Source organism: Blennius ocellaris (assembly GCF_963422515.1).
Source record: "Blennius ocellaris genome assembly, chromosome: 14".
Classification (NCBI taxonomy): domain Eukaryota; kingdom Metazoa; phylum Chordata; class Actinopteri; order Blenniiformes; family Blenniidae; genus Blennius; species Blennius ocellaris.
In genome coordinates, this window is record NC_137663.1 from 8,188,789 (window position 1) to 8,204,746 (window position 15,958).

General features: G+C 44.6%; 1 protein-coding gene across 1 annotated transcript; it reads left to right on the forward strand.

The window, feature by feature from the left end:
• The first annotated feature begins 345 nt into the window (after positions 1–345).
• On the forward strand, positions 346–12,026 carry smg6 (SMG6 nonsense mediated mRNA decay factor). The gene is given in 22 exon segments (XM_080509225.1): positions 346–581; positions 583–778; positions 780–1,102; positions 1,284–1,363; positions 1,366–1,475; positions 1,934–2,011; positions 2,013–2,045; positions 2,136–2,242; positions 2,448–2,526; positions 3,368–3,478; positions 3,754–3,969; positions 4,819–4,880; positions 5,026–5,171; positions 6,242–6,355; positions 6,592–6,766; positions 7,480–7,699; positions 7,868–8,047; positions 8,253–8,420; positions 8,701–8,845; positions 8,978–9,234; positions 9,587–9,668; positions 10,140–12,026. Coding segments are annotated over 22 exon segments (3,135 nt in total). The 5' UTR covers positions 346–459; the 3' UTR covers positions 10,271–12,026.
• The last annotated feature ends 3,932 nt before the right edge of the window (positions 12,027–15,958 follow it).

Below are 15,958 nucleotides of genomic sequence, written 5' to 3' on the forward strand. Positions count from 1 at the left end.
CTCAGCCAGCAGTGTGGCCAGTCTAGATGGCCCCGGAGGAGGAAAGCATGCGGAGAGCGCCAACTGGCCACGCAAAGGCCCCGGACACAACAACAAAGAGGTCATATCAAACATCAAAGACGGGCGAAGGAGCCATTTGCGGAGCTGGACAACCAACGAGGAATCCTCCACCGAAGACGGAAGTGAGATGAGTGACAGAGCTGATAATAGGAGGAGAAGGGCTGGAAAGAAGAGCCGGGTGATGAAAGACAAAGGGAGGAAAGAAACAGACCAAAGGGAACGAAAGGTGGAGGCCGGGGAATCCTCAGGGTTTCTCTTGACAAACACGCAGTTTCCTCGCCACACAGCGGAGAGCTGCACAAACGCAAGCCAGGCCCGGCCCCTCGTGGCAGAGGTGGCGGGATTTTGGTGCTTCCCGCACGCACGGACATCTCGAACACACCTGAAGTGGGCCAGAGAATGCTTTTTGGTGGCTCACGGGGAGGTGCTGCCAGTAGAAGCAGAGGTGGGAGAGGAGGGGGAGTCAGGCGACTCTGGGATCCAAACAACCCCGACCAGAAGCCCGCTCTCGCCAACACCCAGGTCTTCCCTGCACTCGTCTGTCCACCAGCCTGTGTATCTTCAGACAGGGACGGGATATGGACAGCTTCACTTCCTGGATACGGACGACGAGGTTGCGGGCAGCCCCCCGGTCCCACAAGGAGAGCACTTTCGCTCCCAGCAGGCTGCTGCCATGGCCTACTACAAGTTCCAAAACTCTGATAACCCCTATGGCTACTCAATGCCCCGCAGGCAGCCCGCATAATCCCGGCACCGCCAACAACCAGCGCTATCCGTACCCATATCACATGGGGCCATATCAGATGGCTAACGGTGCGTACCCGAGCCCCGGTGTGGGTCAGTTCTGCGGCAGTTACAGAGGAGCCGGCTATCCACACACAGGGGCAGGAGGCGCTTTGACACACGAGGAGGTGGAGCAACAAGCCAGGGGCGAGCTTGGGAGGCTGCTGAGGGCTGCGGACACACAGGAGCTGCAGCTCGGTAACCTGCTGTCCAGGGACAGAGTGAGCGCTGACGGACTGGACCGCATGACCCAGCTGAGGTGAGCACGTCCAGGGAGAAGGGATCTGTTAACGGCCTTTTCGGAGGCTGTACGTGCTTCGATGTTTTGCTGTCATCTGTCTTTTCTTGCTTGTTTGACAGACGGTTGCCATTAGTCGTAATAATTAAGAAACTCTGAACGGAGGAGTTGCAATGACCTCTCTCTCTCTCTCATTGAATAGAGCGGACCTTCTGGGGATGTACGAGCAGGTCGTCCTGACCGACATCGAGTTCTCAGACTCTCAGAACGTGGACCAGGCTTTGTGAAGAATGTTTTTTACCAGGTCATAGAGCGATTCCGCCAACTGCTTAAAGAGCCCAACTGTGACAACGCCCCTCATATCAGGAACATGCTGCTGACGCTTCTCGATGAGGTGAGACAGACGCCAGTCGCAAACAAGTTTGATGCCACGTGAATGTAAATCCGATAATTGTTACAGTAAGATGAACTTGATTATATTACATGTAAACACAGAAGCATCTCAATTCAATCTTTTGGTGTAATTAAATGGTTTAAACCAGGCAAAATTAAATGCAAGAGCACAATAAATGTTATTCTTGATTTATGTCAATCACAATACAGGAGAGATATCATTTTATCCCCTTTGCAATAAAAAATAATTTAGCAGGAGGGTCGGAAACGTACCTGGATATATTTCCAAATCTCACTCTCAATTTACTGAATTTCACATAAATGATTTGGCACATCATTAAAATATTAGTCTAGTGGTGACACGGGCATTACTGAATTCATAATTCTCATCTATACTTCAGCAGATTTTGAATATAACCAGTAAATTTTATCTTTTGTATATTGTGCTATATTACACAGGGAGCACAATTCTTTGACGTGCTGCTCCAGAAGCTCCAGACAGTGTACCAGTTCAAGTTAGAAGATTACATGGACGGCCATGGCGATCAGGGCTCGGCCTTTACGCAAAACGGTAACACAACTCACATCACTCACGGCGTCATTAAAACTCAACTACTGTGAAAGCTGTGTGACGGCACGTGTTGTTTTTGTCTTTTTAAAGGTGAAGTATGCACTTATAAGTGCACAGCGCTGCATGATTTGTCAGGGCGATATAGCACGCTACCGGGAACAAGCCAGCGACTCTGCTAACTATGGCAAGGCTCGCAGGTAAGCTGGGATTTTGGTGTTTCAAATCATTTTACTTGTGAAAGCATTTATATAGTATTTAAAAAAACATTTTTGTGGCCAATTCTCAATTCCTACACATCTAAATATCTGATCATTTTAACATCTTTTCCCAGTGGTGGTGTACATACCTTAAAGTTTCACTGTTAACTCTCTCATGAATACATGGTTTCATTATTTTTCTCAGCTGGTACCTGAAAGCCCAACAGATTGCTCCCAAGAATGGCCGACCATACAACCAGCTGGCTCTGTTGGCAGTCTATACGGTCAGTAATGCAGTCCCCACTTTTAAACGATTAGACAATGGCACTTTTGTTTTGGCGGCTCTGTTCTTCAGTAGGTTTCACTTGAAACAAGCAGATTGATTCCACACAGAATAGGCTGTTCTCAGCTCAAGTATGATTCTGTTCTCATCATTATTTAAGGAACAGCGTGTGAGAAAGGGCTCTTTGAACACCCCAGTGTCCACATTGTACAGGATCAAAAGATAATGCCTCTTCCTGTGGCTGCAGAGGACTTTTTACATTTTAAAAGCACATTACATGAATCAGGGCGGACTGATTCATGTCTGCCACTTTGACTAATGATAAAGCAAAGAGTTGTAGATGATTCACCAAAGTCGGCAGTAACAGTTCTGTACTGGAAGGAGGAAACAGAGCCAGCGCACACGGAATGGCACAAGTTGTGTTGATGGCTGGAAAATCATTAAGGGTGAAAAGTAGGATTTCTGTTTAATGAATAAGCTGCAGGAAAACCTCTTATGAGGCAAAATCCTGGTCGGCTATAGAAACAGAAAATACAGACTGCAGTTTGTATAAACATACAGAAAGAAGGTGGAGGTCGATGGACAATTTTGATTTGCTTAATATCTTAATCAGTTTATTGTCAGTTTCCATTAAAAAAAAAATAATAATTGCAGTCCATGCTGTACGTATTCGCTGGGGCCAGATGAGAACTGTGGAAAATGTTGTTGTATTTTTTTTTTTTGTTTAATGCTTTTTGTGTTTATTTTTTCAGTTGTGGCACAGTTAAATTCATGATGCATGTTGACGCAGCCTTGTGTGTAATGCCTCTCTTCTGTCGCTGTCCCAAATCCCTCACCAACAGAAGCGGAAGTTAGATGCCGTGTATTTTTACATGCGGAGCCTGGCGGCGTCCAACCCCATTCTGACCGCGAAAGAGAGCCTCATGAGTCTGTTTGAAGAAGCCAAGCGCAAGGTCAGGAACACACCCTGCCCACGAACCGATGCTCAAGAGTTCTCAACTGTCTTCCTACACGTACATACGTCCTCCACTGGACGTCGGCAACTTTGAAGTTAGCCTCTGTGATTTGTTAACATTCAATTTGAGAGCTCAGAAGTTGTATGATAGAATCTAATCTAAAAGTCTCCTGCAACCTGAAGTTACACGATGTGGATAATCAATCATTTTGTCTCGTGTTGTGACGGTACGCAGAGCTCGTCCCTCGTCTTTATAGACTTTTGACTCGGCAGGCTGAGCAGCTCGAGCGAAGGAGGAGGCAGGAGCATGAGGGAGGCTCCAAAGGTCCAGCTGTTCGGGGAAGAGGACGAGGGGAAGAGGGAGCGCGCGTGGAGATCTGGATTCGCCCCAGCGGACAAGCAGCAACCTCTTCGTCCCAGAGAGGAGGCAGCGAGTCCAGCAGAGACTCTGAGCAGGATGGAGAGCTGAGTAGTCTGAGCGCGTCTGATGTAAGCACCGTTTCTCTCGGCTTAATATCTATTCCCTTCGTGCAACTTTGGCCTCCAAGTTATATCTTTTTTTAAACTTTCATTAATTCCCTTAGTGCTCCTGTTCTTTTTTTCTTAAAAAACATTTCCGGGCGTTTTATCTGTGTTCATTTCCTGTCATTTAATGATGTTTTCAGTCCTCTTCAGTTCATTTTTTCCCCCTTTTCTTTTCCTCTGTTCATGCCTGCATTGACTCTTGCTCTATTTATGAGCTGGTATAAGTACTCTGATGCAGTCACAGGAGGTCCTTCCTTTTGTTTTCTGCTATTCCATCAATAGTCGGGGAGAGGCAGAGGGGACAAGCGGAGAGACACAACACGTCTACACAGAGGACACTGAATGTGCAAAATGGCAGCGGCTCTGATTCACCGTTTATAACTGAGGATTTATTTCGGGGGCACAATTGAATGTTTGCCGGAGCATTGTTGACTCACCTCGGCCCCAATTCATCAATTCATTGTATGCAACATGTGTCAATAGAGCTCAGGATTGTTGTGGATTACAGTCACTTGTTCTGTCAAATTGTTTGTGTCACTAAAAGCGGAGGTGAACGGATATTTTTGTCTCATTTTCCTGTATCTCTTGTCCTCTTTGTTGGCCTCAATAGCCTTTAAATCATTTCCTGGTAACCTTACCGTTGGTTATCCCGGGAGTATCAAAATGGTGACGTCAGCGCCAAACCGTTTCTCGTTGAATAAAGAGATATTCCTTTTTCTCGGGCCGCAATTGTAGATTTGTAGCGAAATAACAAAATGTTGCACAACGATGAGTAACACTTTGTTTTTTTCTTTTGGCCTTCTTTCTCCGCAGCTGAACAAGAGGTTCATTCTGAGTTTCCTCCATGCGCATGGAAAGCTCTTTACAAAAGTGGGGTGAGTGGCGTCCTTGTGTACTGCAGTTCAGAGAATCGCTCTCAAATGGATGAAAGTGCGATTTAAGAAGAAAACGAAAAAGAATACCTCCCATGTCCTTGTCACTGGTTGATTAGCATGGATTTGTCTGCCCTTGCCGTCACAGTATGGAAACCTTCCCGGGAGTGGCGAGCCGCGTCCTGCAGGAGTTCAGGACGCTGCTGCAGCACGGCCCGTCTCTGCTGGGCAGCACCCACCTGCTGCAGATCATCACCATCAACATGTTCACCATACACAACGCTCACAGCAGAGGTGAGGCCGCATGCCTCTCAACACACCATGACTCTCTTCTGATAATTCCTCTATGGTATGTTTTTGCAATAAGAATATTCCTGGCATTCAGACACCTCTTTATGTAAGGTGGTTTATTTATTACTTTCTCATTTCTTCCAAACCAACACTGATGAGCTCATAACACTTGCATAAGGTGTGAAAAGATAGTTGTACTGCAGGTATTGCTTGGGTAGGACGCTTGAAAATGTCTTAGAACATGAAAATAATCTGACGCCGTATTCACAGTATCCATAAAACAAGTGACAACAGACACATCGGGGGCATGTTTAGGAAATGTTGTTTCAAGTGACACACAACCGTACTGAGCAGTGTAGGAAGAGATAAATAATATCCAAGTGGTAAAATGATTCAAGGTTCGAGACATTTTGAAGCTATGAAATGTTTCATCTCTTGTCAGGTTAAAATTTCATGCTGATTTTATTCTACGTTTTGAAAAGCTATATCATTTTTTTTATTGAATTTTTTTTTTTTTATTAAAAAAATTACATTTTTAAATACATTACAGTCATTCCAATTTGCTTTTATAGAGAAAATAGAAAAGCCCAACATATCCACATGAGCAAGCAGGTGTGTTTGCGACTGTGGGAAGGAAAAACTCCTCCAACAAGGAGAAACCTTTGCAGAAACCAGACTCAGAGGTGGCGGCATTCTGCGGACCGGTTGGGGTGAAAGGAGAGAGGAGAGGAGAGGAGAGGAGAGGAGAGGAGAGGAAAGACAGAGAAAGACTTAGTGGGGAGATACATACAATACCCTTGTTAGTGCTACATACATGTTTTTTTCTTTTTAATAATACAGTAACCACAGTGATCTAAATATTTCCCAACTGCCATGAGATTAAACCAGCCTGAGCAGCAACAGAGCAAAATACCAAAGTAATCACAACAATTATAACAAAAGCAAAAACAAAAGGACACAAAACAAAGGGGGGGGGGGGGGGAAAGCGCTAGATCATTTTGTCGCGCATGAATTTGAGATGGAAGCCTGCTGCGGTTGTACACAGATCGTTCACATTTTCTCATCTCTGTCAGGTGAGGAGGGCGAAGTACGAACCGTCTTACAAGAGCAAAGCACTGCCCTGGGCCTCGGCATGTTTGCTCTGCTGGTGCAGCGCTGCACGGAGCTGCTCAAAGAAACTCCTACAGGTACATCCTCTCAGGATTTACTTAAAGCTCGCCTGCTGTTCTGATCAGGTATTTCAGATTTAATCAAGTGTGAGTCGCCAAACTGTGTTTTCAGTTAACATTTCAGGGGACATTTAGTCAGACTCGTGTCGTCTTGATCTTTTTCTTAGCATGAATGCTTTGCATATTGACCAAGTGTTTCAGTTTGATTGTATGCTGCCGAGTGCAGTAGTTCTTATGCATCTCCTGTCTTTCAGAGCAAGTCCCTGTGGCAGATGGAGAGGAGGAGGGTAAAGCGGAGGAGCTGGAGGGTATTGTGAGAGTCTCAGCCTTCCCATTGGATCTGAAAGAACTGCTGCCAAGCATCAAAGTCTGGTCTGACTGGATGCTGGGACACCCCGACCAGTGGAACCCACCTCCCTGCAGTATCGAGTGAGTGTGTTAGACAGGCCCCGACAGCCACTATGCAAAACTGCCTGTTTATGATATGTACCCTGGTCGTGGCTCCATTTGCAATGAGATCGAAAGCTACAAACACTTGTATCTAATAATGAACTCAATTATCGTTTACACTCTACTGAATTGGGAATATATGTGGATGTGTCTTGAGAGAGAAATGGTAATAGAAATCTTCATCTCAATTGGATTTCTTGGTAAAAGGACTAGAAAAATTTAAAACAAAAACATGAGAAATCTTACATAATACTGGTGAACGTTAACTTGTTAAATTTCCGATGTTAACCAACAAGCTGCTTATTTTTGCCTGTTGGTGAGGTAATGTACGATGTCTGTTGGGAGCACATTCCCACCAAGCAAAAAAAGGCCATCAGCAGGCCAATCACCAGAAAAGCAGAAAACAACATGCATGTTTTTTTTAATGCTCAAGAGTGGTGAATATGGCTGAATTTCTCTCCTGCACTGGGTTCAGGGATAGAAAAATCCTGCTTCCACTAACGAACAGCTGAAGTCCAGACGGATGGACACGCATGCACAACAATGGATTCTCTATAAGCTTCTGACTGATATACCATCATCAAAACTATTAATTGAAAGCATGAATCTTCATTGCCTGAGCTGGTGCTCCGACACCTTTTAATCAATCAGGCATCTCTCCTTAACCTTGCTTGCCGTTTCTCTCCCGCCAGCTGCAGCCCTGATGTTTGGCAGTGCCTGGCGGACCTGTGTAACATCCTGGCTGGCGTGGATCACGAGGAGCTGCCGCTGTACAAGGCCGACACAGAAGAAGTTGAGGGGGAAGAGGAGCTGACGGTGCTTCAGCTGAAGGAGGACAGGCTGCTGGCAGGCTTTGTCCCTCTGCTGGCCGCCCCACAGGAGCCGTGTTACACAGACAGACACACTGACACGGTGAGTCGAGTGAAAAGTGATGATGTTCTGGTCCCGTGACATGAGCGACACCAGATGTACTTAAGTAATATGGAAATCGTGATTATCTGCCTGTTCAGCGGCAGGTTTGACATGCGCCACATCCGCTTGCAGCTTTCATGCACTTATGCCTCCGTCCTCATTCCTCAGGCAATAGCGGCGGATTGCAAGCGAGTGACGGTGCTGAAGTACTTTCTGGAAGCTTTGTGTGGACAGGAAGAGCCTTTGTTGGCTTTCAAGGGAGGCAAATACGTCTCTGTGGCAACTTCTCGTCCGCCTCACCACTCGGTAGACACGAGGAGCAAACGGGAGTCTCTAACCGAGCGAGAGGTGACTGTCTCTCTCACTCGTCCTCTAATAACCTGCCCTCTCCACTTAGCGCCCACTTTTCTTTTCATACGAGCGCTTTCTCCTTTCTTTAAAACCTTTTCTTTCACCAAAAATTATGGAAGTGCAAAGTGAGAATTTCACGAGAAGCTGTCATGTAAGTGGAAGTCAAACTGGAGAAACTGTCTTCTTCCGGTCTGTTTGGCAGAGCGATGACGTCATACTGGAGGCAGAGTCATCTCTCTCGGCCTCTGAGGAAGAGGGGGATGCTGAGGAGGCGGGAGACAGCGAGAACGACATCAAGCAGCTGAAAGCACGACGCCACGCCCTCGCTAACAAGCTGGCACAGCAGCAGAAGCGCGAGGATAAAATACAAGTAAACCACACCAAGCAATATGCCTGTTCTCATCGGTCATTTGGGCTTTAAATATTTGAAGAAGCAATGTTGGATTTTGATTTAAAGTGATCAAATAATGTCCACCGTAAGATCATTTTGTCAAAGTACTTTGAAGCAAGAAGCATCTGTGATGCATTTGGAAATTCCCTTTGTGTTCGTGTTGGAGTAGTCTTCTGTGCGGATGATGCAGGTCGTGTGTATGACTGTGACCAGCTGAATTTCACCTTGTTTTGCATGTGTGTGTGTGTGTGTGTTGCAGGCAGTACTGCAAACCAGCGGACAGTTGGAGCTGGAAGTGAGGCCTCTCTTCTTGGTGGCAGACACCAACGGATTCATTGATCATTTAGGAGGGTTGAAGAAAGTTCTCCAGTGTGGAACTTACATAATAGTTGTGCCACTTATTGGTAAGACTTGAAGGGGAAAAGAAAATTAATGACTTTGCTCTTTAGTAAGAATTATGGTTAAATTGTAGTATTCAAAATTATTTAAAAAAAAGAAAAGTGTTTGTGCATGCTGACAGTAGTTTGTTCTCCCAGTGATTACAGAGTTGGACGGCTTGGCGAAAGGCCAGGACGGTTTCGTTGGCGGTGTGGGAGGGCGCAGCGCCGGCACCCGTGGCAACTATAATGCCAGCGCGGCTCACGTGCGCGCCGTGCAGGACAAGGCTCGGTTGGCAGTAGCATTCTTGGAGAAAGGATTCGAAGCCCGAGAGCCGTGCCTCAGAGCCCTGACGAGCAGAGGGAATCAGCTCGAGTCCATCGCCTTCCGCAGCGAAGACACGTCAGGGCAGCAGGTATGAGCTCAACACGATTGCATTTTGACTGCTGAATCTTTTTAACAATGCTACTCAGTAGAACCCTATTAGTAAATCTGTTTATTTCCCTTTTAAATGATGTCGTGTTCATAAAGAACATGCACTTGTGGGATGAGCACAAGAATCTTTACCAAGAAGCATTGCTTCACAGAGGAGAAAATCTATCAAACAGGAATGTCCTCACCTTCTGTGTGTACTTGATTCAGCACAAATCAGAATATAGATGAATATACGGCAGATTTAAAAAAATGGGAAAACATTTTTTTTAATTGCTTTGGGCTTTTAAATGTTTGCAGCATTTTTCGGAGAATTGATATTTCTTCTTTTTCAGGGTAATAATGATGACGTGATTCTGTCCTGCTGCCTTCACTACTGCAAAGACAAGGCAAAAGACTTCATGCCTCATCAGAGAAGTAGGTCTCATTAACTACAACTGCGTCTAACACAGTGATTCCCAACCTTTTTTCCTTGAGGGATGCACATTTTTAACCATTGTAAACTTAAGTGACATCACCAACACACCCTGCACAATTAAAAAATAAAAAGGAACCTAATAACACACTATACACTGTAACGATGAGTTCCTTTTCTCTGAGGATAATTTATTTGGGGTTTACAACGGTTTCCGTCTTTTGTGGGTCAATTTTTCACCACAAAAGATGCATGAAAGCTCTAATTCTGTCCGTTGCTTCTATGAAGCCATATTCTATGTCACTCTGTCGGTACCCTCTGTTTCTTTTTCATCTGGCCCCCCTGGTTGGGAATCACTGGTCTCACTCACAAGTCCTTCACACCAGGAGAACTCGCCGTATAGATTAATGTAAATAAAGCCCCCCCCCCCCCGGAGTAGATTTCTCACCCCTCTTCTGCTGCCTCCGAAACAGATGGGACAGTGAGGCTCCAGAGAGAGGTGGTCCTCCTCACAGACGACCGCAACCTGCGCGTCAAAGCTCTGACCCGCAACGTCCCCGTCAGAGACATCCCCGCTTTCCTCAGCTGGGCCAAAGTGGGCTGAACCAGACCGGGCCGGAATGGAAGGAACCCCAACTGCTGAAGCCTGCTTGTCACTCAGCCAGGAGGACACACTTATGCAGAGGAAGAGGAAGAAGAAGAGGAGGAGGAGGAGGAGGAGGAGGAGGGGGGGAGGATGTGATAAAGAATGCAAGGAACCACTTGTTATGAAACAAAAGCAAATGTAGTGAGCGCAGAGTGGTTTCAGCCAGCTTCTCCCCCTTGTGACGGAGTGCGTGCGTGTGTGTATTTAAGATCAGCGAGCTTCCCCAGAGAGCGGCGGGGAGACTTGAAAAGTCTCCGCAAGGCTGGAAGTGGAAGGGAAGCAGGGAGGTAAAAGTGAGTGCATTGATTTGCAGGTTGTTCTGTCCTGCCTCGAAGCTTTGAGCCTCTTTAGTGTGCACACTGCAAGCGGAATTCAAAATGTGGAGAGAAAAGGGAGAGGGAGTGCGTCTTCCAGTCATTTGATTGGTCCCAGACGGCAGTGGTGAAGGTCTTCAACTGCACCTTCACCCCTCTGAGAGCCCAGACTTTGCCTTTTACAGCGGAGCTGAGAGGAAGGAAGGAAGGAAGGAAGGAAGGAAGGAGGAGGAGAGAAAGTTGTGGGTGGTCTGTGTGAGCACAGGGAAAAGTGGCCGGTTGCAGTGAGGGTGATCAGAAGCCCTCCTGCACACTCGGCACCTCCAAGTATCACACGCAGGTGCAGTGTTTTCCTGCGCAGCCAGGGAAGACTGGATGCCTGTTCGGTATCTTGGTTCCAGTTTAATGCCGATTTATCGCCTGGTGTTGTACGGAAATGTCAACAACAACAACAAACATTTGTTGCGATTATTTTTCTTGTGTTCCGTTTTGAAGATGTTTTGTTTCCTTCTCGTATAATAAGCTTCGGCAAAGTTTTCCCCCCAGACATTGAATAATTAAATCTGTTTATCTGATGTGTGAGCAAATGCATTTGTAAATACTTAATTCATTTCCTGTTTTCAACAATACCTTTTGGTTTGTTTTTTTAATGGAAAAGCCAGTTACAGAATATTGAACTACATTTGAGATAATTTAGTGAAATGAAACCATATTGCATCACTTAGAATGTAGTAAATAAAATAACAGCCCGATGTCGGGAAATATAAAATCCCTGAGGACGACTTTGCAGAAATGTTATTATTGAGAACCACTGGTGACTTTATTTCCCGTTCCTCTTCACACACGTAGGTTCCTTTTCCGTCTCCACGACAGTGGTTCCAATTTATCGTTTTTATCATTATTACAAGTTTTATTCTCCCGAGTGTGAGTTCTGCCTTTTATTCAGTTAATCGATTCCCAGTTATGTCGAAACTTACTTGCTATATTGTAGGCTGTAAAGAAAAGAAAAGAGAGAAAAACCCCCAACATTAGCAACACTTCACTTCCGCATTGTCAACGAACATTCAGAAATAAAGCTAATGCTTTGTATTTCTCTTGCAGACAGATTCAGGAGAGCCTGAGTTTGTGTGCGCTCCTCCGTCTGGACGCTTTTAGATCGATGTCATCTAAACCTGCGTCCTCTGGTATGTTGTGTCATACACTATTCATCCGTATGCATTTGAAATAGTATCGCGAATAGAGGTGCCGTATTTGTCCCGTGTATTATTTAGCCGCGCTCGTACAGCTTTGATCGGTTAATGGTGTTTTGTGTGATCTTTTCTTCAGGCGCTTTGTTTTCTTGCCGTTGTCGTGTTCAGTTGTGTGGAGTAATTCTGCTGTTTCAGTGTTGTAGAAGAAGAATTAGCGCAATGCAAATAACATTTCCATCAACCATCAATAAAAAGTGTTTCGAGCTGCCGGCTTCAGTTCATTTATCAAGTAGAAAACCACAATCCACACACACACAGGCACACATTCGGCCATCTTCATCTAACTGTGGCTGAATTCAAATTTGTTTACAAGACAAATACAAATATAGCAATGAGGAGGTTTAGACATTTACTCCTACAGGCAATTGACAGACGCTTGTGAGCTTGATTGCATGTTTTTCGACTGGAAGGAAGCCGACATTCAACACGGCTCAAACTGGGGACATTCTTGCAGTGAGGCGACAGGGCAGCCCACTATGCCACTGTGCCGCCTTGCAGATGTGACGGTTGAAGGGGGGAAAAAAAGATGGTTGGCTTTCTGACGGCACTGGTTAGATAGGATAATGACGGCATGCAAATCAACATGCTGCAGACAAAAGATCGTAAGAAAATCCTCTTTGTTCGACTGGATATTTGACAGTACAGGAGAAGAAACATGCTCCACTAATCTGATTAACAATGACTCTGTTCTGTCCATGTGTCTCTGCGAGTCATACGAGTGACAGCAGGGCAACGTCCACAATCCCAGAACCCGGAAAGCAAAAATACAGTCCATCTGTCCATAATTCACTTATTTATATCAGTGCTTGTCCATTTTTACCACATGATTCAAACAGCTTTTGAATCTAAGATCTTACATACACGAGAACTTTGTAATCACTGGATGACAAATGTTTGTGTGAAATCATCTCCAGAAGCTGACATATTTCAAAGAAGTCATTATTTAATCAGCCAAAACCACAATTATCACGTGAAATAACAAGCTGAAACGCAGCAAACGCTTTACATGTGTGCCCTCATGTGGCAGCTGAAGATGACACAGGTGTGGGAGCAGAATAAGGACCCATCATACGTCACATGGTAAACAAGACTGATGTTTTTATTGCACTGTGGCTGAGGGGGAGTGGTTAATGCAAGGGTGTCGAACACATTTTAGTTCAGAGGTCACGTGCGGTCAAATTTTATAGTCCCATAATATTTAAATTTACACTTTTAAAGTTTTTGTTGTTGTGGTTGCAGGGTATATGCAATGAAAATGTCAATATTTGTAACAAAACCAAACAATTACACCCTGAAAATGACGACAATCTCAACATAAATTCAATTTTAATGGAAACTTCTGATGTGAAATACAGTGAAATGTCTCCCAAGAAAGTGCATTTAACATTTTTATACAAACTCCCCCTGGCAGCATGGGTTTGAGGCTAGTTTCTCAGCAGTGAGGTATCCATCTACTGTATCATGGCAGCATCACCAATATCCCCGGCTGTTTTCATGAATAGGAGAAGCACGAGGCCATACAAAGGTCAACCATGCAAAGGTCGTAGGTTGGGATTTGCATGTTTTCTCCAGGTATTCTACTTTCTCTCCACAGTCCAAAAACAACACATTTGAGGTGAATCTGCAACTTTCCCGTCTCACTGAGTGACTTGTTCACGCTCCATCCTACCTTTACCTTCCATTAGCTGAGATTAGGTCCATTGCCCTGCACCTCTAAATTGCAATAAAGCAGTATGAATGGATGCAAAAAAAAAAAAAAGATCTGATGTTTTATACTCTGCATTGTTGAAAAACATTGCTCACATGGTGCACTGCATGATGGGAGCATAGAGGCTGTCCTGTAGTCACCATCACATGATGTAACTCGCTCGGCTCGAACAAGAAACCGGGTGTGAATTTGTCCCGGGAAAGCGTGGGACTGACGCTCCGCTCACATGTAACATCTGCAAGCAGCAGCAACATACAGCAAACACGCTTCTCACTGGAACAAAGACGAATATCTGTGGTTATATTGTGGGAGGTGTGGGGGATGGAGGTCATGTATTTACATTATACACATATATATATATATATATACACACACGCATGTGAACGCGAGAGTGTGTGCATCAGGGACAGAAAGTTCTGCAGCCCATCCATCCGTATCATTTGCTTCAGTATACTCCTGTGCCTGGATACAGACCACACAGGCAGGACCTGACTCCCTCATCATGACAACAGGGATGCCGTGCAGCCAATCAGAGCCGCTTCAGCCCCGCGCTGCAAGCCGATTGGTCCGCGAGCCTGCAGCCTGTTGTGGAATGTCCATCTTTAACCTCTCTGCTGCCAGGCGCTTTGCTCAGATCTTATATTTTCTCAATGCAGATTACAGCCGAGTGTGTAATCCTCCTCTGAAATGGGCTGTCGTGCCGAAGCCGGCGTGACGTTGAGTTGTTTTGAGTGTGACAACTGGAGCCTGCGAGGCGACCGGATTCTGGAATAAACAACCAGATATGTAAACTCTATGAAAACAGCGGTGAAAAGTAAAGAAGCAAATGAGCACAGCCATTGTTCGGTGCATTGCATAAACGCGTTGCTCTTCTTGGTAATGATGCACACAATTCTCCCTGATGTGACTTAATACTCATGTTTAATGGACTGTGCTTCAATTTTGCTGTCCTACATCATGCTGTATTGTTCAGTCCATTAGGATTACACTTACAGTTCAAAATAACAAATATTGGTGTTAATCTTTCATACTTTATATAATGTCATGTGAATGTGTAGATGGGATAGATTTATTTACAGTAAAGATGTGCAACATTTTAAAACACCTGTATGTATGACTGGATAATGAAAGCAAATAGATCTGCTGCATTACTGTTGACTGGAATATATGATGAGGAATTCTGAATATGGTTTTATGTCAGTCTGATCTTCGTCTCAGACACGTGCTGTCGTGATTTCTGGAGTTTTTAAACATCATCTGAGAGTTAACCACCGACTATTTACAGAAGACTCCAGGTTAAGACGGAGACTGTTAATCAGGTTAGGAGCTCAGTGTCTGAAAGTGCATGAGGCCAAATACCTCGACATCCTCTGCTATGAAGCAGGAGTGAAGTATTAGTGATACCTGGATATGTGAAGTATTAGTGATACCTGGATATGTGAAGTATTACTGATACCTGGATATGTGAAGTATTAGTGATATCTGGATATGTAAAGTATTAGTGATACCTGGACATGTGAAGTATTAGGGATATCTGGACATGTGAAGTATTAGTGATACCTGGATATGTGAAGTATTAGTGATACCTGGATATGTGAAGTATTAGTGACATCTGGACACATGGAGTATTAGTGATACCTGGACATGTGAAGTATTAGTGATACCTGGACATATGGCGTATTAGTGATACCTGGCCATGTGAAGTATTAGTGATACCTGGCCATGTGAAGTATTAGTGATACCTGGACATGTGAAGTATTAGTGATATCTGGACATATGGAGTATTAGTGATACCGGGACATGTGAAGTATTAGTGAGACCTGGACATATGGAGTATTAGTGATACCTGGACATGTGAAGCATTAGTGATACCTGGACATGTGAAGTATTAGTGATATCTGGACATGTGAAGTATTAGTGAGACCGGGACATGTGAAGTATTAGTGAGACCTGGACATATGGAGTATTAGTGATACCTGGACATATGGAGTATTAGTGATACCTGGATATGTGAAGTATTAGTGATATCTGGATATGTGAAGTATTAGTGATACCTGGACATGTGAAGTATTAGTGATACCTGGATATGTAGTGATATCTGGATATGTGAAGTATTAGTGATATCTGGACATATGGAGTATTAGTGACACCTGGACATGTGAAGTATTAGTGATATCTGGATATGTGAAGTATTAGTGAAACCTGGACATATGGAGTATTAGTGAAACCTGGACATGTGAAGTATTAGTGAAACCTGGACATATGAAGTATTACCGATACCTGGACATGTGAAGTATTAGTGATATCTGGATATGTGAAGTATTAGTGATACCTGGACATGTGAAGTATTAGTGATATCTGGATATGTGAAGTA